The sequence below is a fragment of the Sarcophilus harrisii genome, chromosome 1 (genome assembly GCF_902635505.1).
Source record: "Sarcophilus harrisii chromosome 1, mSarHar1.11, whole genome shotgun sequence".
Classification (NCBI taxonomy): Eukaryota; Metazoa; Chordata; class Mammalia; order Dasyuromorphia; family Dasyuridae; genus Sarcophilus; species Sarcophilus harrisii.
In genome coordinates this window covers 81,726,378-81,749,776 of record NC_045426.1, presented here as the reverse complement: position 1 = coordinate 81,749,776, position 23,399 = coordinate 81,726,378, and the positions used below count along the sequence as shown (strand labels likewise).

Sequence of the window (23,399 nt, the reverse complement as noted above, 5' to 3'; positions counted from 1 at the left end):
CCTAGAAATACAAAGACAACACAGTCACTACCCAAAAAAATTTATATTCTACTGGAGGGATATATGTATACAACATGTTAAGTAAAGATACACAAAGTAATTGCAAGAGGAAGAAATTGCTAATAACTGGGATGATGAGAAAAAACCTTGTCAGACATGGCATCTGAGGTATGCTTTGAAAGAAGCTAGAGAATCTATTAGGTGGAAGTTAGAAGAAAATACCTTCTAGACATAAGAAGTGATTCATGCAAAAGCATAGAAATGAGAGAACATTGTGAATATCCAGGTTGTACATGGCAAGCAGCTATCAAAGGCTAATTTGACTGAAACAGAGTGCATGAAGGGAAGTAATATGAAATGTGGCTGGATTAGTAATTGGAAATTAGGTTATGAGGGGCTTGAAACACAAAGCTGAGAAACACAAGCCCTAGAAGAAATAGGAATCCAATGAAAATTTTGGTTTGGGGTTTTGTTTTGGTTTGGTTTTTTAGTACAGGGAAATGAATGGTCATCTTTGTTTATTGAGTGTCAATTTTCCAGATATTAATCAACTTGTGTTTATTAAGTGCCTACTACGTACCAGGCAGCTGTGGAAGATGTACTGTAAAGAGGGGAGAATGGAATCAGAGAAACTTATCGCAATATCCTAGATGAGAAGTGATGAGGACCTGAAGTAGGATGAAAGGCTAGGATGTGAGTGGCTGTAAAGGGGCAGATGAGAAAATGACTGTAGAGGCACAATTAATGGCAATTGATTGTATTTGAAGATTGACAAAAAGATGAGAGAGATGGATTTGAGAGAGAATGAGTTCCATTTTAAACATCTGGATCCTGAGATACCTTCAGAATATACAGATCAAACTGTCCAACCAGCGATTGAAAATATCAAACCTGAGTTCCAACGCAGTCAGGGCTAAATATTTAAATTTGAGAATTAGATGCATAGAAATCATAGAATCTATGGGAAGTAATAAGATCACCAATGGAAAGAACAAAGAGAAAAGAAAAGGGAGCCCAGCCTAGATACCTCTACTTGGTAAAGAAGAAAAGGATGATAACCAGCAAAGGCTGATTGAAACTGTCAGGAAGAAAACCAAAAGACCCTAAAACCATGTAGCCAAGGGAAGAAAGATTCTGAGGGAAAAGGGGGTTAGCAGTAATGTCCAAAAGTAGTGTTCAAAGAGATCAAATATATAGAAAAAAGCTGTTCAAGGTAAGAGATCATGGGGAACCTTTGAGAGAATCGTTTCTGTCGAGCATAAAGTCAGAAACCAGATTCCAAGGGATGGAGAAATGAGCTTGGGTTGATAAATGGAGGCATTTGGTTGTAGACAATCCTTTCTATGAGTTTGACTGTGAAAGGAATGAGAGAAAAGAATGAACTAGATGCTGGCATAGGCCTTGCTTTTGAGGGCTTATAGTCTATTAGGAAGGAAACATATGTTCAAATAATTATAATAGTTATTAGTAAATGATTAAGTGAACAGAACTCAAGCCAAATGAATCGAGAAAGGGGGAAAAAGGCTTTTTTATAATGACTTTATATTACATTAGATGAATCTCAGTTTCTAATTGGATGGATGGAAAAACGATTCATAAAGAAATTATGTCCTTCATGTTCCACTGCAACTAGGTCATAAAGAGGAAAAAGATGTCAGTAGACAGAGAGAGGGGTGAGGGAGGGCCATTATACCCACTGCATATGGGAGACAGAAAGTACAAAGACCTGGAGGATGAAAAGGACAGGATAAGATCACAACCAGCTATCCAGCCTGGCTGAAACATTGAGGTCACAAAGTAAAATATCAGTAAAGGATGATGATGAATGTTGTTGTTATGATAGGTTTAAGTCACTCGTGAAGGGCCTTAGATGTCAGGCTAAGGAGTTAAATAGAGGAACAACAGGGCATGATTGTACATAACATGGATTACTCTGGCAGTTATCTGAAAGATGTTTAGGAAAGGTGAAAAACTACAGAGAGGACTACGTTAGGAAGCTTTTATAATAGTACAGGTGATGGAAGAATGAAGATCTGGATTGGAGTTGTGCTAATAGACATGGAGAGAAAGGGAAAGATAGCAAAGATGTTGCAGAGTTAGAATAGACAAGACTTAACAACTGTTAAATGAGAGTGAAAGAGAGTAAAGAATCAGAAAGGATTTTGAGGTTTTCAGTCAATCAGTCACTGAACATTTAACAAGCACTTATGTGCTGAACACTGTATAGAGCCTAATCCAAAGGAAGCCATGGTCTAGCAAGGTGATAAAACATATACATGTATAAGTAGATATAAAGTAATTTTAAAGAGTTAGCACTAGCAGCTGGAGGATCAGGAAGGGCTTCATGTGGGAAATTACACTTGGGCTGATCCTTGATGAAAAATAGGTAGGTAGAAATAACACAGACCAGAGGCGAGAAGGAAGTTCATGAACTTCCAGAGATATGGGGGCAGTTTCTGTAACTACATAGAGATGGGAAATGGAGTGTCCTGTGAGGAACAGAAAGAATTTCATTTTGGCTGGATTATAATGTACATGTCAAGGAATAACGTATAATAAAACTAAGAGGTTGGATGGGGCCGGTATGTGAAAGTGCTACAGGAGTTATAATTGATCCTCCAGGAGATAGGGGAGCTACTACAGCTTATGGAGTAGGGGAATCAAATGAACAGACATAGGAAAAATCGCTTTGGCAGTTGTCTGTAAAATGGCTTGAGGTTCAGAGAAATTTCAGTCAAAGAAACTATGGGGCTATTTGAGTAGTATGGAGGGAAGAAGGGAAAACTTGCAAAAAGTAGCATGGAGATAGAAACAGAATTTGGCCACTTACTGGATATATGGGTTAAGTTAGTACTAAAGGATGATATTGTAATTGTGATTCTGGGTAACTAAGAGAGGAATACCCCATGGATGGAATAAGACAGTTTAAAAGAGAGGTGCATTTAGAGGGAAAGGATGTGTTCTGTTTTAGACACAATGAACTGGAATTGCCTGTGGGACATCTAGCTTGAATTGTCTATAAGCAGTTGATGATGTAAGAATGAAGCTCAGGAGGGAACCTAGGACTAGAGAGATCTAAGGGTCACTGTTAAGATAACAATTAAGTCTGAGGTATCTTAGGAGGGTAGCAAAAGAAAATGTGTAGACTGGTTTCAGAAAAGCCTGGAAAGATTTACATGAAATGATGCTGAATGAAGCAAGCAGAACCAGGAGTACCTAGTACTCCTATGTACCTAGTACATAGTAACAGCAACATTGTATCATGATCAACTATGACAGACTTAACTATCCTCAGCAATACAATGATCCAAGGCAATTCCAATAGACTTTAAGTGGAAAATGTCATCCTCATCCAGAGAAAGAATTATGGAGACTGAATGAGGATCGAAGCATACTATTTTCACCTTTTTTGTTTTGTTTTGTTTTGCTTTCCCCTGGTTTTTCCTTTTTGTTTTGATTTTTCTTTCCCAACATGATTCATATGGAAATATGTTAAAAATGATTGTACATGTATAACCTATATCAGATTGCTTGCTGGAGGAAGAGAGAAAAAATTAGAACTCAAAACCTTACAAAAATGAATGTTAAAAACCATCTTTACATGTAATGGAAAAATAACATACTATTAAAATTATTTTAAAACAAGAAAATTTAGAGAAAAGAGCACAAGACAGTTAAGAGGAAGGATATGGAATCAAGGTGAAGAGAAAAGCCATCTCTTTATTGGAGACCAGAGTAGAAGAGGAGAGAATGGAAAATAATGTCAACAGAGTGTTCATTTTTTCCCAGTGCAGTACAAAATTAAGTCCTTAGCTGTAAGGGTGGGGGAAGGTCACATCATAAGAAGCCTGAGGAGAAAAAAAAAAAAAAAAGCTTAGAACAACCACTGTGAGGAGTCCAGCCAGATTAATGGAAGAATAGTGAGGTATCAACTCAAGAAATTAAATGTCTTCCCTTTTCATTCTGAGCTTCTCTCATTCTCAAATGGAGAAGTTAAGAGGGGCAGGTTTTAGAGGGAAGATGATAAGGTCAGCATGGAATATGTGAAAAAACTCATATTCATCCCGCAGTCTTCATTTCACTTACAGAACTTCTCCTCTTACCTGAATCCAGATCTGATGCCAGAAACAAGGAAGGCAGGAGTGCCATAGTTGTCACTGGGCTGGGGAATAAAACCATAGGCAAAGAGGTCCAGACTGGGGAGGAGGGGAGATTGAAACAGAAATAATCCATCACCATGCCAGGAAGTCACAGATGACAAAATACAAAGGAGAAACTGAAGAATTCATGGAAATATTTTTTTACACTTAAAGATGGCTAATTGGACAAAGCAGATCCATACCTTTAGCATGATATACTGGAAAAAGTTCTGGCTTCAAAATCAAAAACCTGGTCCTGATTTCAGCTCTGGTACATTTACCACCTTTGTGACTGTGAAAATGTTGTTTCATCTCTCTGGACCTGTTTCCTTATCTGTTAAGTAAGATTGAACTAGTTGGCTTCTAAGATCCCTTTCATTCCTGAATCTGTTGTTCTATGATCTGACAAATGTTTGTTGGATTTAATTTCATCCTATGATCCATAGCTGTTTGGAAACTCTGGACACAGAGAAGGGAACATGTTGAGTATGAAGAAGAAATATGGTGAAACAAAAAGTTAATTTTCAGTTCAAAAAGAAGAAAACCTTGATAAATCATCTGCTGAGCAAAAAGTTGAGTTCAGCACTTACAACATATTAAACTATACCAGACAGATATTTTCATCACTAGTTCTGCCAATTCTTAAGAAGATAATCTGTCTACCCAAGGTTATGTTCAGCCTTTCCAAATCTCACTGCAGTCCTTCTATGTGAAGGAAATGCTTTGGAAAGGTCTTTTGGAAAGAAAAAGAAAAAGCAGGCAAAGGAAAAGCATCTTTAAACTAAATTCATTTCTGATAGGTGATGAGTGCATACTATGCGGAGCATTGAGGATATATGGAAATAGATAAAGCAGAGACTCTACCCTCAACCATCCAGTTGTTTTTATTGTGATTTTTTTAAAGCAAAACTAAGCAACTTATATCTCCTTAATTTGAAAGTAGTCACCTTAATTCCAATCTAAGTGACTTTGTGACTGTTGAATTATGGAAATAAATTGGAGTGGTATCCAGATAATAATAAACTCCCATTTCTAAAGAGCTTTAAGGCTTATTTTCCTCCTAATGAACCTATAAGCTAAGTGATACATATTATCTCCATTTCATAGACAAAGAAACCTGGGTTTAGCGAGATAACTTAATTAGCAAATATTTATTAAGCACCCACTATGTTCCAGGAACTGGGGTAGGCATTGAACATACAGAGACAAACCCACGCAGTCCCTGCTCTCAAGAATCTTACCTTCTATATAAGGAAAAAGGGCATATATAAGCACATACAAAATAAATGAAGTAATAAGCTTAGAGAAGATAAGGTACAAACAGCTGGCAGGATCAGGAAGAGTCTTCTGTAGAAGGTGGTTGTAAAGCTGAGATATGAAGGGGATCTGAGGTGAACAGGTACCAGGTAGGTGAGATGGAGAGAGGGGAAAGCTTGGGGGAAGAGCGGACCTGCAACCTGTGCATTGCCCAAGGTCCCACAGCTCGTAAGCTTAATGGTTAGGACTTTCTCCTGGGTTGACTATACCATACTACCTTCCCATGAGCTAAGGACAAAAGATCCCCTAGATTGGCTTCATTTGGTAGAATTAATTCCAAGCAAAGCTAATCAAGGCCTGACAAGTTTCAGGAACAAGACCAAGTCCTTCATACCCTCATTGGATACCAACATTGTGTCTGGTTCTAGGATTGGCGCCTTTTAAAATTAATTAGCACATTTTAAAGACCTTTTAAAGGCACCATTCCCTGTTTTTCTCATGTGTCAGAGACTGAGCTGCTTGACTAAGTGGGGACTGTCAATAATGGTACCAACTTCTTCTTGCTCAAAGTTATTAAAACAGTCTTCCAGAGTTCATAGTCTTCAATTAGGATGAGCTTCTGTGAAACATTAATAGTTTTGTGTAGTAGCCAGGGCTTTCTGGAGGGCTGGGCATTGGGAGCAAAGGGAATCAGAAGATAGGGTCATTTTGAAGGCCGGCAGAGGAGAGAACTCAGCCAGTAGGGTCTGTGAAGCTGAGTGATTCATAATGAAGAGAAAAGAGCCAGAGCCTTAGAGTCTCTAAATGATACAAAAAAAAATTGACGCAAAAGAAATCTGATCAAAAGTCTTTATGGTCAAGAGAGAAATAGCAAAGCTTTTAACAAGCTAAGAATGAGAAGAATCCTCCATTTGGGTAGTCACATGCAAAGCCCCCTGGGATGCCTAGTATCTTCAATAATCTCTTTAATACAATATACATACAAGAAGGACCTGGGATTTCTAATCATTCCTTTTCTGTGGTCATCTGTCCCCAGAATCACCAACTCAGTCCTCCAAGCTGGTTTCTTCTTGCTTTGGAAATCAAAAGAATGAGGTTTTTTAAGCAAAACTTAAGCCAATAGCCTCCTCTGGTGGACAAACTTATGAAGACCAATTTCCAAGTTCTTAAATAGATTTTACTTTATCTTTGATTTTTATCTAGGTAAATAGCCTAGCTGAATAAAATCTTTATTGGTGCAAAGAATCAATTAACTACAATTCTGGTTTTAGTTAAGCCCCTATTCAGCATAAAGTCATTTCTGGAAATTTAACATTCCCTTCTGTCTGTAAAACATTTGTTTGGGGAAAAATGATAGGTGTAACCATGGAAGAGAAGAAATGAAGGGAAAAATAAAAGATGCTCAGTGTTTTCAAGGAACAAATGCATCATTGATGAAAGTACTAAATTAGGGACATTGATAGAACTCACAAAGTCAATGCTTTCTCCAGCTCTCTAACCTAACTCAGAGCAGAACACAAGTCCCTGGACTTAAGTCCTTATATTCTCTGTCCACTTGGCTACTCATCTTCCTTGGCCAAAATTTGAAAGTTTCTGTTCACCCACCACAAAATTCCTTAGCTGTAGTAACATTCACAGTTGACCATCTTAGTTTTCTTTCAAGATTTGACCCCAAATTTTTCCTTCTGTGCCCAGTTTGTCTGCCTTTGAGATGAGCAGAGAACACAGATATCCAGGAAATAATACTTTGGAAGCCCTAAGTTTCTGGTCAAGAAGACGCTGTAAGAATTCTGTGGGCTTTCTAATTTCTCCAAGATTTCTCTGTTCTCAGGGAATAAGTTCTAAATGGAAATAATGGAATAGATTAAAATGAAATAGTATCAATTACTATCCAAATTTCTGAAAATCAGTTTGTAAACATCACCCTCTCAGAAAAGGTGAATAGGGGAAAAAAAACAAAAACCTAAAACAGGTATTGAAGTTCAAACACATTGATTTGCACAAATAATTTTGTCATTAATATTATCTCCTGTTCTACTCTTTAAAAAAAAAAAAAGCTACTCGCTCAAAAAACTGAGCTTTCACACACAAAAAAAAGATGAGAAATTTCTTAAGGATGATTAGAAGAAATTGATTAGGAAGGACCAATCATAAGCTAAATTCAGTTAACAAATTGTATTCTCAACCAAAGGAAAGCTTGAACAGTGAGTTTCAGAGGCAGAGTGCCCCCGCAGAAAATACTTTGCCCACAGCAACCCCAGATTTCAGCTATCAGCTAAAGAAGGAACACAAGCTGTTCTGTATTGGCCTTAGGGTGCCAAGGGAAAGAAGCAGCTCCCCATCCATCTTCGTAGGGTAGGGCTGGCACTCGGATTTACTCAGGGCAAACAGCCAAGCGCAGGTGGAATGGCTTCATTCAGCCAAATCTTATCTCCGGGGAGGCTGGTCCATTCAGTCCGAACTAACACTTACGGGTGGTTTCTAAGGAGAACCCCAGGTAACAGGCACCTCGATAATTGCTCTGTGTGTACCTCCAGTTATATTATCCATTCAGAGCATTGGAGAGGCTGTCCATAGCAGGCTGATTTCAGGAAAAGCTAATCAGTTACTTGTAACAGCATTTATTTTTTGTGCTTTCCCTGGGGAGAATGATTCTCAGGTAGCATACCTGTGTCTGCTCAAGAAACATGAACCAGTGAGAATCGTGCCTGCCTTACTGAGCATGGCATTCCCAGGCCTCCCTCGGAGCTATTACTTAACATCGAAGGCCGGTGGCTCCAGGGAATTGATGCTGTGGCTAGGGAGCTTAGCAAGAGGAGCAGAAAAAAGTCTTTTCTTCAGAGTTTACGATCGGGAGCCAAGTAAACAGTAAAGCATATTTTCAAAGCCCAGAGCTCTCAGATCGGTATCATGATTTCATTGACTTGGAAGCGCTGAAGCAATAAATCAAATTTATAAACATGCCAGGCCCAGCACTAGATACTGCTAATGGGTGTGATGCTAAAACAAACTTCCCCACATCTTTGCCCGGGGATCCCAGAACACTCAAGGAGTTGAAGCAGGTAGCAACTCAGGCCCTGTGGTCAGGGTCAGAATCCGGAGGGGCTGGAACCCAAGGTCAGGGTTCTTTGAACCAGGTATGTGGGAAGCATTGTTTTTAAAGGTTAAAAGAACATGTGAATGTGTGGTCTAAGTGTCTTTCCATTTCTTTGTATGATTTTCTCGTCATATACTGTCTCTGTGGACCCACTCTGTGCCCCTCCTGTGTGCCCCTGACACAATCCATCAGCAGCCCCAGAACCCAGATTTCCCACTGAACCTGCCTCCAGGCCAGCTTTCTCTTTCTGGTGATGGAGAACGCGATCAGCTGGCCAGGGTTGGGACCCTCATCCCAGACCTAAATTGTGTTATCTGTTGCCGTGGTGGCCAGCTGGGCTCCCAGTTAGCACCTGGTGCCATGACTCATTTCATTCCTCATGTTTTTTCCCAAGAAGAGCATCCTCCCTTGAGACCCAGGAGAGTTGTCAAGGCCCCTGGGATGCTTGGCTTCCTTGGGACCCTCTCGTGTGTGGTTTGTCATCTGTGCGTGATTGTTCTCGCTTGGTTACAGGCTCTCCCTCTCTGCCAGATAAGTACCGACACTCTCGGGAGCTGATGATGCTGCTGCCCGCTCACAGGGACCGCCCAAGCAGCGCCATGTATCCCGCGGCACTCATGGAGCACGGACAGGTAGTGGGGCTCGCCTTTCCTCCTGCACTTTGGGGGCATGCGCATGGCTCTGTGTAGGGGGGCAGGCAGGTTCCAGGCAGATGCCAAGGGAGCCATTACCTTTACTCTTTCCTGTTATGAACTTCTAAACAGCAGCCCACCTGTACCATTCTCTCTTTCTGGTCTTTGTAGAACTAGTTAATATTTGCAATCTTCCTGCATGATATATTTGAGGAAAAGTTCTCAGAATTTAACTATTAAAGCAGGAAAGTAGCATAGTGTATAGAGCACTGGCCATGAAATTGGGAAGCCAAATCCTGCCTTAACACTTACTTTGTGAGTCTGGGCAATTCCCTTAGCCTCTATTTACCTCAATTTCCTCATCTGTAAAATGGGGATAATAATATCCCCTACCTCCCAGGGTTGTTGTTAGGATTAAGTGAGATAATGTGTAAAGCATTTTCAAACCTAAAGTGATAGATAAATGCCAGCTTTAACTTAACTATGAGAGGTCCAAAGTTCTAGGCAGTTTTGGTTGACCCTTATTTGGTTGTCACTTTGTCAACTGTGAATCTCTAAGCTGTCCTGTCAGAGAACCTGAACAAGGAGATACTGTGGATCAATCCCTCCTCTGCTCCCTTGCAAATCTTCTTCGCGGTCCCAGAGACCTTTGGCACAACCCCTAGGCTGCCTGGTGAAAGAGACCCAGTTTGCAAGTAGAACTTCCTTTTCCCTCTCCCATACTGTTTATAGTCTGATAGTCAGAGTAAGACACCGGGTAAGCAAGTTTCCTTCCCAGTTCCCCTCCTAACAAGCTGATAGATGGAACTAAGGTAGGTTTAGATTTTATTTTGATCAAGAACAGAGAAAACTCAGTTCTCTGTGCCCATAGCAGGTATTTAAAATTCAGTAGTCAATGCATGTGATGGATACACTCAGTCTTTAGGGCCACTCCTTCCCCAGGTAGCCTGGGGACAGCTAGCCAGTGGAGGACAAGTGGCCAACGGTCATTCACCCATTTTCCAATAATTAAGAGTTGACTGTGGTTGGAAGGGTATTTCTGGGGTGTTTTGAGAACATCCCCAAAACTCACTGGGTGAAAACTTTGATGTTAGCCTGCCTGATTCCTGGCGTCCAAGGCCCTGCACCAAATCATGGCTGTTGGCATTCACCTCTCTGTGGTTTTTCCTCCTCTCTTAGCCTCCCAATTTCCAGCGGGCTTTGTTCCAGCAAATGATCGGACCCTGTAAGCCTTGCAGTGACCCTAATCTGTCTGTTGCTGAAAAAGGTATTCTTTCTCCTCCGTGTTCTCTTTTTTCCTAAATGTGTTCCCATCCCAGAATGGTTGGACTCTCTATCAGCTAGAATACTGACAGACCAAGTGCTACTCACTGAATGCTTAGAGCAGCTCAAGGTGGGCTGTGGATGTGTCTGAATGTGTGCAGACCTCATCATATGTAACCATTATTTAACCGTGCCGGTGTCACTGCTCTCGTTGGAGTTTGTTCGAGTCCTTCCCATTTCTCCAGCTTAACCTTCAGAGAGACTCTAGCTGCCACATTGTGAGTGTCTAGCTCTCAGGGGGACCCCTGCCACTTCTTGCTCCCCATTTCTAGCATCTAGCTTTCATTATTTAAAAAAAAAAACTGCTGTGTAAACATATACTCCTGAACTCCAGTTTGAGACTTGTTAACCTTCCTGGTCCCTGGGCTTACGTGGCTCCCTGACCTCGGAAATGATCTCTCAGCTGCCACTATATCTTAGTACCTATTTTTAGCACCTGCCTCCCTGGTTACACCCACCTCCACATACCCAGCTCAGAATACCTTCTGAAGGGAATACCAAATAGATGGAATCAAAAGCTGCATAGCAAGGCCTGTCTATAAAAGAGAATTTCCTAGTTCTTCAACTTTCTAAACTCCTCTGTCCACACACTGTCCCCAGGCTGATGCCAAATGAAAATGGGGACTTCACTTTTCTGCCTCTGCAGTTAAGTACCTGTCCCTAGGAGCACTTGCTATACCAGGTCCCTTCCCACATTCTGCAGCCCCTGTTGCACGCTTACACAAGAGAAGCCTCCTATTTGAATGATGGGCTTTTTGTGCTTCATCTTACTGTTATGTAGTCTCTGAATCTAATATATTATCACCAATCCAATCAAGGGTTATCCCCATCCCCCCAAATCATAATAACCCAGCACATAATCTTCCCCTCCTTCCCAAAGTGTACAGAAGATCTTTCCTCTGCAAGACCAACAGCTCTCCCTGAAACCTACCTTGCAGGTAGTCTTGAGGTACATAGAGCAGAGAATAGGGGGGAATCTGTGTATTGCCTGCACAGGCTCAACATGGAGCACAGTAATTGAGTGACTGACCCACAGAACCATTTTCACACCCTACAAGTTCCATTAGGCCATTCTAGGATTCAGGTTTAGCCCCAAAACTACAAATTTGACCCAGAAGAGGTCCTATCATGGAAGGAAGCATTCACGTGCTTTTCAATTTTCTCTTGTTTGTAAGGGGCTTGAATTTGAGTGGCAGAGATAAGAGCCATCTGTATCCAGCTCACTTCTGAAAGTTGAACAGGTCGTTTCCCTCTAGGCAGCCCTAAATTCATCTAGGAGCTTCAAGGTTACCCCTCAACGGATTTTCCCCACCACCACCACCAAGATTGTCCCAGGAGCCAACAAAGTCAGAATAACCTCCGAGACTGGATGCCCCCGCCCTCAGCATTCACCTTGGTTGTGAACATATACCAGGTCAAAGTGCCTTCTCCATTAGTTTTCTCATAATATGTTTGGTTAAGGAGAAATTATAGGAATCCACACTAGCTATCCAATTTGTTTCTGCTGTGTTTCTATTACTGAATCAATGACCAGGCTAGTTTTCAATTGCCCATTATATGTGGTAAATTATGCTTGGAAATAACTCTCTCTAATATACTTCTAGTGCCTTCTTCCGTGGATGGCCCTGTACGAAGGGTGTCCTATCTTTGGGTGGAGGACACCTGAATGGCTCATTTTCCCAACATAGCACTTCAGATATTTTCCTCAGCATGTGAAGCCCTAACATCTCCTTTTCCTCTCTCCATCAATGTCAGGATTTTCTCTTTCCCAGGGCCATCAGCACTTGTCCCTCCAAAATTGTCCTCACATTTTCATTTCCACACCTCCACAAGTGTCATCTGTTTTCCTCATCATTATTCTTGTTCCTTTGAATAAAATTAAAGGAGATATATCAGTGTGGCTGTAAAACAAAAACAAAAACAATTCATGAATGCCTCTATCCATGAGGTGCATCTATAGTTACTGGATTTTGGAGCTTGAAAGGACATCTCTTTGAAGGAAGAGAAAGCTTCAAAACTCTGGGATGGTCACCCTAAAAAAGTCGCCTTCCTTCCTGATTGTCAAAAGTCCAGCATGAAGTCCAAGAAGACTATCTTGGAACCAAGACTGAGCCATCTTTCACCAACTTGGAACACCTGTATAAAAGGATATCCATTGTCCCCATAGCTAACCCAAATGGGTCAAACAGCTGCCTCAGAGAGGGGAAAAACTATGAGCTCAAAACTTTCCATGACCATTAATACCTGGATTTTCCTGCTTTCAGAAGAGGATAAATTTACATGCAAGGTATGCTGCTCCTACAATCAAGATGAACCAGGATTTCAGGCAGTGTGTAAGAAAAGGGCATCTCATCTGCCGAGCCTAATTAGCATGACCCTGGAAGAAAAGGGGGGTACTGAGTTACTGAGACTGAGCTGATGGCAAGTGATTCCATGGAAAGAGATTTATAATTGAGGTGAAAAAATGAGATGATTATTCAGAAAGAACATTTCAGATGTAACTTTTTTTCACTCTTACATCCTTGAAGTCCTCAGTGCATGGCTGTAAGCCACAGTCACCATTGCCCAGGTCGAGGAAGAGTTTTCACATACTTTTCAACACTCCCTTTCTAATGTAACCCATGGCTCAAAGCAGCTCTGGATTCAGTTATACTCTGGACCCGAGTTCATACCTTGGAGGCTTCTCAATAATCATACTCACTGATTCACGCCCCATCCAGAGTTTTCCCTGGGAACATCTGGATTTGGGTTGTTTTTAGCTTACTTCTCCTATAAGCAGCTGGGGCTACCATGAGCTTAATACAACTTTATTACAGTCAGTAAGAAATCACACACACGTCTCCCAAGGTTCCTGGATCCCTGTCCTATAGCCTCATGGCAAGAATAGGGCATATCCCAGTAATGTGTGCTACTACCCACAGTGCCTGCCCCTGGGCCTCTCTACCACTTGTTTACCATTTTAGGATCATCTCTTTTCAGGTGGTCTTGCACTTTCAAGCCCGGGGACATGCTTTTCTCCTCACTATCACCACCACTCTCCTTTCCCAAGATTTCTGCTTCTCTTGGGCACTTCTCACAGGGAGCCCAGCTGCCATTACCACACCTACTCCTGCCAGGTTTAGGTTTTTCCTCATCACTGCCTCTCCCCAGAAGCTTCTACTTCTCTTCCTCATGGTTCTAGCAGGGCCAAAGGCAAAGGAACTTCAGCAAATGTGTTCCTTTTTATGACTCAACTCTTATCTAAATAGAAATGCCAGAGTTGTTCTAGCCCTACATCTCTCAACAAAACGTGTTCCATCATAGAATCCCTTTATCATCCTGGTTCTAGAGCTTATGTACCAAGTGTCAAAGACCCATCGGGCTGTTTAAAAGGCTTCAAACAGAAAAAAGAAGGCAAACAAAAAAGCAGTAGTTCCATATGAAATGACTCCAGTAATTCCCCATCTTGTTCTCAAAATTAGCCAAGTTCTGATTACAACCTTCTTTCTTCCAAGTACTTGTTATTATTCTTGTGCAGTTCTTTTCTGATCATGTAAAGTAGGGCCTGCTTCTGGGATCCTGAGCCACAAAATCAATGTTCCAACAAGACTTAAAAATTTTACCTGTGATTAATCAAAGACCTTAGAATAGCTTTTCAAGCTATTTCACAAGCAACTGACTAAAAAACCAAGTTAACCCTGTTTTCTGATGCTCCCAATTACTGGCTGTAGGACTGAGACCTTCCCACCTTAATCTTTCCTTCTCTGCCTTGATACCTCTATGATGGCATGCTACACAACTTAGCAAATGCTGAGGATAAACTAAGTGTAGATGAGGAAAAAGGAAAGGAATGGGATTTCTCATTGTTCTCTCTTAAAAAAAAAATTATACCTAAGCCATGGTCTTCCTAAGCCAGTTTTTAATTAGTTCTCAGCCAGGAACTTCAGTGTTATGATGGTCCCTATAGGAAGCTGCTTCCCATTTCATCTGACACTCTACTCCATCAAACTAGAGAATTCATTACTCTGTAAGGAGTCAAAGCAGCAAACCCCTTAGGCTCATTTGAGATTCTTTGTCTATATAGTAATAGTTTCCATGATCCTTCTTGCTGCTCATTATTTCCATGATCCAAAGAAGTATGTTGTACTCCTTTGTGGGTCTGTCTTCTGCTGGCATCCTTGGAGAAGTCTAGCCCCAACAAGGAGACCACCATGGGCGGAATCAGTCGTATCTATTCCCTAGTGTCACCTTGGTTGAGGGAATAGTACATGCTACCTTGTTCCTCACAAGGTAGACTTCTCAGGCTCCTGGTTACATAATATGGCCTTGTTAGCCAATTGCAAACTCTAGAGCCTCTGGTGGAGGTAAGTCTTCATAAGATTACGTTAACCGAGATACAAAATAGATATCTATCCAAAATTCAAAGCCACTAATGTATATTCCATATGGGAAACTCCATAAGGACCTTTCTCTGGACCCTGTATTAGCATCTTGTTGTTCATTATCTTTACTTGACTGGAGTTGTATATTTTAGCATGATTATCAGCCGTTTGACTGCCCCAGGCTAGACAGACTGGTAAAATTTGACAATATTAGACCAAACTGTGAGCAAAAAAGCATCCAAAGCAGGATCTTTCTGTGTTGAGTTCAGCTGCCACTACCAAGTTGTAGACTCTTTCTGTCAAAATATCTGATGAACTCAAAGCCTTTTTGGGGAAACCAAGTCCAAGGGATGGGGAGTTAGCGCGGTTTTGAAGCTCACTTTGGGATTTTGAAGGGCAAATGCAACTGTAGTACATCTTCTTGGCCAGCCCTTACCCAGCAGAAATAAAGATTTCTTATCCCTATTCAGTGCTACAGGTGAGAGGTATTAGAAAACAGCAATCAGCTCCTTCTGGATCAGGGTTCCTAAGTTTTATTTCCACATAAGCCTCGATTTAGAAGAGGAAGAACATCTATTGCTATTGCTCTTGGGAGGAAAGAAAAGTGGAAAGCACCTATCTTCTCATAAAACCTGCATTCTTCCTCTGAACAGAATAGAAGGAAATATCCACTTGGGTTAGATTGCTACCGCTTGCTCCTCCCCATACTTTCTCTCAATTGCTCTTCATTTAAAAATATATCAAATGTTGCCATACTTGAGGATGTTGCCGGTCCTCATAACCCCAAAACAAGCCCTGGATGCCATCCCATTCTTTGAGCCAAATTTCTTCTCTCTGGCCACCGTCTGCAATCTCAGTAGGCAGCCCAATGCCACCTCAGAAATCCGGGGGCCAACTCCCAGCTGGAGAAGAGCCCGTCCTTGAGTGCATCTCTTAATGTAAGCTCACCCCAATTCCATCTGTTTCCATCCTTCAGCTGTGTCAACAGCCCCCAGTAGCTGGAGCCTGGACAGTGGAACCCGAGAGGCCCTGCCATTGCTGTCTGCCCATGTGGGGAGCATCTTGGCCCCGCCAGTGCCTCCTCGAAGCCTTCCCCATGGTAAGAAAACTGACAGAAGGTCCCCCAAATAGTCCCCGCTCTGGGGCCCTGAGAGCAGCCCAGGCAAGCAGCTTCCCTGCAGGAAAAGAGATGGAGGGCAGCCAAGAAGATGAGCCGTTTCCCCCGGCAGACCATTAGACAAACCCAGAAGTGCAGCTGCTGTGGTAAGAACTCCAGTGCGCTGGAGTAGGTTTGCCAGGGCAGCAAGCTAGGCAGATGCCTCAACCACAAGCGACTTTGGAACTGAAGGCAACAGAAATTCTGGTTGAGTCACCAAGGCCTGGTGTCTGTCAGCCTGTGATCTGGCCCAGACTTCTCAGCAGTGCTGGGGCAGAAAGCCCCCGCTGCTGCTGCCCAAGTCTTCTTGTCAGCTCTGAGACAACAGAACAGCCTCCAGACATAGCCTTCGTGAGCCGGGGCACTTCCATCTCAGGACTGGGAAGTGAAGAGGGGCCTTTTCTCAGCCATAAACTTCCTAAAAACTAGAAAAGAAGGAAAAGCGTCCCAGGCTTCATCCAATCTCTCCTACTGATCAGGATAGGTCTAGATTATAATATTCTGTGGCATACAGAGTGCTCTGTGATCCTGAAGGGACATCCCTCTATTGAGAATGAATTTCTCTTTTATTTCAGGACACTACGCTCTCCACTTTGACGCTTTCCATCACCCCCTCGGCGACGCTCCTCCAGCCCTTCCTGCCCGGACGCTGCGCAAGGTAACATGGGAGCATCTCATCCCACCTGTGGAAATTTGGGAGAGTGGAGATAATACCTAAGTACTTAGGTATTAGCCCATTTTGTTCTCACAGCAATCCTGCCCACAAGGTGGATGCTATTATTATCCCCATTTTAAGGATTAGGAGAAAATGAGGCAGAGTTTCAGTGACTAAGTGAACACAGCTGGTTAAGTATCTGAGACTAGATTTGAATTCGGCTCTTCCTAACTTGTGTATCTAGGTCCAGAAATAAAATATACACTAAGTGAATACAAAGTAGTTCTGAGGGGAGGGAGGAGTGGGAAGGAGTATTTATATAGCAACTGCTATTTGCCAAACACTGTAGTGTGTACTTCACAAATAGTATTTCATTTGATCCTCACAACTACCCTTCAAGGTAAGTGCGGTTCTTGTCACCGTTTTCACAACTGAGGACCCTGGGGCAAGCAGAAGTCAAATGGCTTGCCTAGATTCACAAAACTAGTAAGCCCACGAGGTCACATTGGGACTCAGAATCTCTGTGACTCCAGACCCAGCCCTCTGCCCATTGCACCACCCAGCTCCCTTCCTCCTGGGGAATCTGGAAAAGCCTCTGGGAGCACAGAGCCTTAAAGAGAACTAGAGACGCCCAGAGGCAAAGAAGGGAAAATGTTCTAGGATGGAGGGCCTGCAAAGGAGGTCTGACTAGAGAACAGAGCCTTTCTTCTCTGCCCCCGTTTCATAAAGAGCACGGGCCTGGTCTTCTCCCCAGAATGCCCTGCCTGGCGGCTCGGAGGGCCAGACTACTAAAGGGCACACCAATGGTACAGGTGGAATCCATAGTTCCTGACAGAGCGACAAGAAAGGAGGTGGATCTCACTGGTTGATCCCTACACTGTAGCCAGCAAGAGGTAGACTGCTGGCAGTTTGCAAGTCTAGCTTGTAAAAATGCCAGGTTTTCTCGAAGTGACAGCATGGTCTCAGTGTTCTGGAATTTAATCCGGCATCTGCACATGGCAGGATCTCAGTAAATGTTTGCTATTATCCATGATGATGTCTTTAAACTTTATTAATAAACTTGTCACCCTACACATACTGGGTGAGCCCACCGGCAGAACTGCCTGACTAGAGGCTTTACTGACTCCTCTTTTATTTCCTTCCTGACAGTCTCCTCTCCATCCCATCCCTGCATCACCCACAAGTCCCCAGTCTGGATTGGATGGAAGCAACTCGACCCTCTCGGGCAGCGCCAGCAGCGGCGTGTCCTCCTTGAGCGAGAGTAACTTTGGGCATTCTTCAGAGGTCCCACCTCGCACAGACACCATGGACTCTGTCCCCAGCCAGGCGTGGAACACGGACGAAGACCTGGAGACCCCCTACCTCCCAGTCCGGTACAGTCTCTCAGAACCTGACGTCTTGGAGTCGGTCAAATCCCAGCCTTGCCGAAGCCACTCCGCCCCAAGCGGAGTGATCCCTCAAGACCCCATGGACCCTCCACCTGCTCTGCCCCCCAAACCATACCATTCCCGACACCCCCCGCTGGAGCACGAGGAGGGGATGCTGATGATGGAAGAGGAAGACAACAAACACAGGCCCCTGCATCGAAAAGTCTCCCTGCCGCCGGGAAGCATCAAGGAAGAGCAGGCCAGGGTTGCCTGGGAGCACGGCCTCGGTGAGCAGTAGACCAGGAGGAGACTGCGAGCAGAGGAACTTGTATAACTACTCCAGGTCTGAGGAGCAAGTCGCCCAGAGGGGAACTAGGAAGGTGTGGGACTCAGAGGAGAGAGAAACCAATTCCATACATTCTACTGCAGTGAACTCCCATTTCGCCTGTGTACAGAGATGGTGCCAGCATGCAGTGTTGCTGCTTTTATTTTTAGTTTATTTTCTACTCTTCAATTTTTTATTGGAGCTTTCTTTTCCTTTTTCCCTCCGTGCAGTGGATGCTTTCTTCCTTCTGCAGTTGCCAGCCCACACGGACCGCGTGTGGAAGTAACCTTTAGCCGTAGAGACTTGCACAAACAGAAGCCACATCGGAGTATCTCAGTACCAGAAGGGGAGCAGAAACATCCTCTTCCACGAACTGGCCCCTCCGGGATTGGAAACGCACAGTAGTCATTGCACTAGGGACCTTTTTCTTTGCTATATAGACGCAAAAGCTCGTGGTTACATTCAGGGATTGTGTGACTGCACATGGCAAACTTCGAGGTGGTCTGTGGACAGGAGAAAAGGGGCTACCAGGAGAAAACAAATCAGCTCTTCCAGGAACGTTGGCATATGGGGCTTCCTGGGCCTGACCCAGGCTGGCCCAACTCTGCTGGTCTGACTTTTACATCTTAGCCATACAGGGGCTGCGGAAGGCCCCACGGTCCCAACGCCCCTCCCTGCCGCCGCCTCTAGTTTTCTCTCCCTTAGTTTGAGCTCTGAACATTTGCTCCTTTTTAAGGCTCCTCCCCACCTTCCTCGCCCTCGGAGGCAGGGCCTCTCCCCAGTTTGGCTTCAGGGCCAGCAAGGATTGGGTAGCTCCCAAGGTCCCACTCCCCCCATCCTACCCCCACCCCCGGAGCCTTCTTCCAGCTCAGTCTTGGGCAGTTGTCAACGCCGTTGCTTAGGGTCTAGTGATCGGAGAGTAGGGCTGGGGATACACCGAGTAAGAAAGATTTCCCGTACCACCTTCCTCAGGAGAGAGCCGAGCTCCGGCTGTGGCCCAAGGGTAGGTTCTTTCCTGGGCGCAGAAGGCTCTTGGTTCTGACTGGGTTGACCTCGACCAGGTCCTTCCGTCGCTGGTAAGTCCCCCTGGTGTAAGTCCGCGGCCCTGGGTCTCAGCAGCCGGGAAATCTTTCATCTTTCAGAAGCGATTAGAATGTAGTCCATTCTCCAGAGTCAGGGATTTTCAACACTACCTCTGTGTAAAAGGGAGCCAGCAGGGCTGCTGGAACAGGCTTAAGGAAACTCAGGCTCAGTCGGCTCCTGGGTGGGATGGATTAGGAAGTGCACGTTCGTCTTCTTCAGAAACTTGTCCCCAAGCAAATGGCATTACCTTCTGGCCAATGGTGTCCCGGGACTCGAGGGGGCAAAGGGAGGAGGGTGAGGCGGTGTCCTATCACCAAGGAGCCCAAGCCACCTAACACCGCTGCCTTCCGCCGCTGGCTTCGGGTGGCGTTTCAACCCAGTGGTCGCGGTTGCGGGGGGCAAGCCCCGAGAACGGTTCTCCACGGCTTCACCAGCCTAGGAAAGGACGTCAGAGCTCTGTAAGCCCTAGTGGACGACAGTGTCTTTATATAAGAAACTTAAATCAGGTCAGGATACTGGTTTTCCTCTTGGTTTAATATTTGGGGAAATGGGGTGGACGGGTATAACAGTATTTTATCAGGGTGCTTCTAAGTTACTTTAAAAAAAATAACAATGTCTATGAACCACACTTTTTTTTAAATGTTTCTTTCATTTGCTGAAGTTAATATTAGTGTGAGTCAAAGTGTTTTTGCTTATGGCAAAGCTTTCTGTGTCATTGGCGCTCAGATCTATACCCCACCCTGTTTTTTCCTTGTGACTATACTGGACCCTGGCCCGGTGGTCTGCCAGCATTTTTGGTGCCTAGTTTTTAAACCCTCATCCCTTCCTCTTTCAAAGCAGAAAAGACAGTTGCTGTAACTCATCTTTTCGCAAAATGAGCACCCATATTCACAGTAAGAATGCCATTCCCCTCTGACCACCTCCCTCTCGTGAATAGGGAAAGGGACTTAGAAAAATTTGTTTCGCTAGGGGCTGTTGTGCAGGTGTTTGCACTAGTTAGGGAATTTCTTAAAAAAAAAAAAATACCCTTGTAGTATCATTCATTAGCAGGGCTGAATAAGGAGTAGAAACAAAAGGAGGTTTCTTATTGTATTAATGACTGAAAAAGGAGGTCAATCTTACTTCTCAGGGAATTAAGAGGTGGAGACAAAGGTTGTTCTGACCGAGCCTTTGTTTCATTGGCTGACTGGGGTTCCTGAGATAGTGTTCACCAGGGCTTGGGTGATTCTGGGGTTGAATGTTGGGTGATCTTTGGGTGGAGGAAAATTGACTGGTCTCAGAGGAGTCTGGCGGAAAGATAAGCCAGTCACCAAAGGTGTGAGTCTCTTGGTTCTTCTACCTGTTCCATTTATTTATGGAGGGTATATAATGGGTCCAGTTAGTCTTGCTCTATGTAGTAGAATCAGATAACTGATCGATTGTTTTCCTTTCCCTATATTTCCTGGATTTAACTAGGTAAAAAGGACCCATCCCCAAACTACTTCCTATCAGCAAACCAGTCAAGTTTGAGGGGGAGGGGAAGTTGTGGAAAACAGAGGTGAGATTCCTTTGAAAAGATGATATGATCTTTTGATTTTCATTTTGTCAGGCATCTTTGTATATATTTCATTTGAATGCTATGTATTTGTACAGGAATTTGAGCAAAAAATGTATAGATTGTGATGTCTCACAGGTACTCTGCCCTGTAAATGTGTTTTTAATCTCTGGCATTCTGTGCTTATTTAAAATGAGAAAACCTCTAACCACTTCTTTTGTGTAGTCATGTTTTAAAAAAAAAACCCTACAAAAAAACCCTATCATCTTAACAATACAGGAAAGCAAAGTTAAAAGAAAAAAAAAAGAAAATTTGTACCTATGTCCTCAAAGGTATTTGCTGTATATATTGTGATAGCATGTTCTGGACCCAACAAATAAGTGATGTGAATTTTAGATGTAAATATCCCCTATTTGGTTTGTTTGGGGTTTTTTTTTCCCTTTCCTTCCCCTCTTCACTCTACTGCTGTGATGTGAAATTAAAGATGATTACCTGATATTGACCCTATGAGTAGAGAGACATTCATTGGGATCTGGTGGAGCTTCCTCCAAAGTCTTTGTGGTGCAAGTTATTCTAGATATTCTCCTTTAGTAGTCTTGAAGTGAGCCTTCCTGACATCAAATATAGGAATGCCCTTCACATAGATCTGGCTTCTAGCAAAGAATGAGCAATTTTGGCTCCCCAAAGTAGAAATCCATTGAGTGAGTATCCTAAGACCCTGAAGATCCACTTATGAGAGGTTTTTATCCATGGAGTCCCATGAATATAACTTAGGGTCATATGAACTTGAATGTGAAAAAAATTACCAAAAAATACATTTTTATTTTCACTAACTTCTAAAACTTAGCATTTCCTTCAATTACTTATTCTGACAAAGGAGTCAATCCATATGCTTCCCCAGACTGCCAAAAGGACTCATGTCACCAGAGAGAGAGAGAGAGAGAGAGAGAGAGAAAAGTTAAAGAACTGCAAAAAAGCAGAGGTGGAATGTTCAGCCATCTTTTCAGCCAGCCTGGCCAGACAAATGGAGGAGTGCTTTGAAGAAGGTATTCTCTGAACAAGTAGACTGTTTCTTCTTCCTGAACACCATTCTAAACACTTGTCAGAGAACTGAGAGCTGCCTGTCTCACCAGCTTGAGCCTAAGGCATTTAGAAAATAGAGTGTCCTTGTTGCTCTCTGTAATCATTGCCAGAGGCCCCCATTTAAAAAGGTCAACGGTCACACTGCATCCAGGGCCATCTTCAGTCATCCTGATCTCTTATCTGACCACTGGACCCAAATGGCTCTGGAGAGGAAAGTGAAGCAGGTGACCTTGCACAGCCCTCCCTCACTTCAATTCAATTTACTTGCATGTCAGGGCACCCCCTCCCTAGGGTCATGGTGTCTTCAAGAACAAAGAACAAACAAGAAGAAGAGAAAGGGCTACAGCTGCATAAAGATGCTGGGTCTCCCTCCCTGTTCTCTCCAGTGTAGTAGAATTGTTCTTCAACACCCACGTTTAGGCATCTTGCCGTGGGCTGATTGCATTCAGTTTCTGTGTGACATACTTGGGCCAGAAATCATTCATATCTTCCATTCTTCAAAGAAATATTGAAAAGCAGAGGGAGCTCAAACACTTTGCCCTTTGTCCTGTCAGGGATTCAGTTTCTAGTGTATATAGTAATGTTTGAGACCATCTAGTAGAGTGAAAAGATTATTGGCCCTGAAGTTAGACGGCCCGGGCTTGAACCCAAGCTCCAACAACAAGCATTTATAATGTGCCTACTAACTGTAGACCCTGTTCTAAGCATTTAAGCCACAAAGAAAGGCAAAAGTAGTCCCCAGCTTTCAAGGAACACACATTCTAACGGGGAGACAGCTGCACGCAAGCAAGATATATGAGTATGCGTACATCTTTACGGTGAATTTTAAAGAATCTCAGAAGGTGCTAACATAAAGGAGGACCAGCAAAGGCTTCTTGCCAAAGGTAGGATTTCAGCCTATACTTGAAGGAAGCCAATGAAGAACATTTCAGGCATGAGAGAAAGCCAATTAAAATGCACAAAGTTGGGAAATAAAATGTCTTATGTGAGGAATAATAGGGATACCAGTGTCACTGGACCAATGAGGACATAAAGAGGAGTGAAGTATAAGAAAATGAAAAGGTAGGAGGGGACCAGGTTACAAAGAGCTTTAAAAACCAAGCAGGATTTCATATATGAAGACAATAGGGAGCCATTGGACCAGAGAGAGAGGGAGTGACCCCGCCAGACTGTTTGTAGGAAGATCAGTTTGACAGCAGAACAGTGGATTGGAAAGAAACTTGAGGCAGGAAGACCAACCAGAATACTATAGCAGCTGCCTGGGTAGGACATGATGAAGGCCTGTGTCAGAGGAGAGAGCAGGACACAGATGAGACATTACAAAGGTAGAATCTACAGGACTTGAAAACAGAATGGATGTAGGTGGTGAGAGAGAGAGAGGAATTCA

At 43.3% G+C, this 23,399-nt stretch overlaps 1 protein-coding gene across 1 annotated transcript in view; it reads left to right on the top strand.

Moving 5' to 3' along the window:
• Window positions 1-21,432, top strand: part of DOCK3 (dedicator of cytokinesis 3) — a 500,037-nt gene extending 478,605 nt beyond the window's left edge. The window contains exons 50-53 of the mRNA XM_031958628.1: window positions 9,007-9,125; window positions 10,305-10,392; window positions 16,541-16,623; window positions 17,770-21,432. Of these exons, the coding sequence (XP_031814488.1) occupies window positions 9,007-9,125; window positions 10,305-10,392; window positions 16,541-16,623; window positions 17,770-18,285 (806 nt within the window). The 3' untranslated portion in view covers window positions 18,286-21,432. The remainder of the gene's footprint in view (window positions 1-9,006; window positions 9,126-10,304; window positions 10,393-16,540; window positions 16,624-17,769) is intronic.
• The last annotated feature ends 1,967 nt before the right edge of the window (window positions 21,433-23,399 follow it).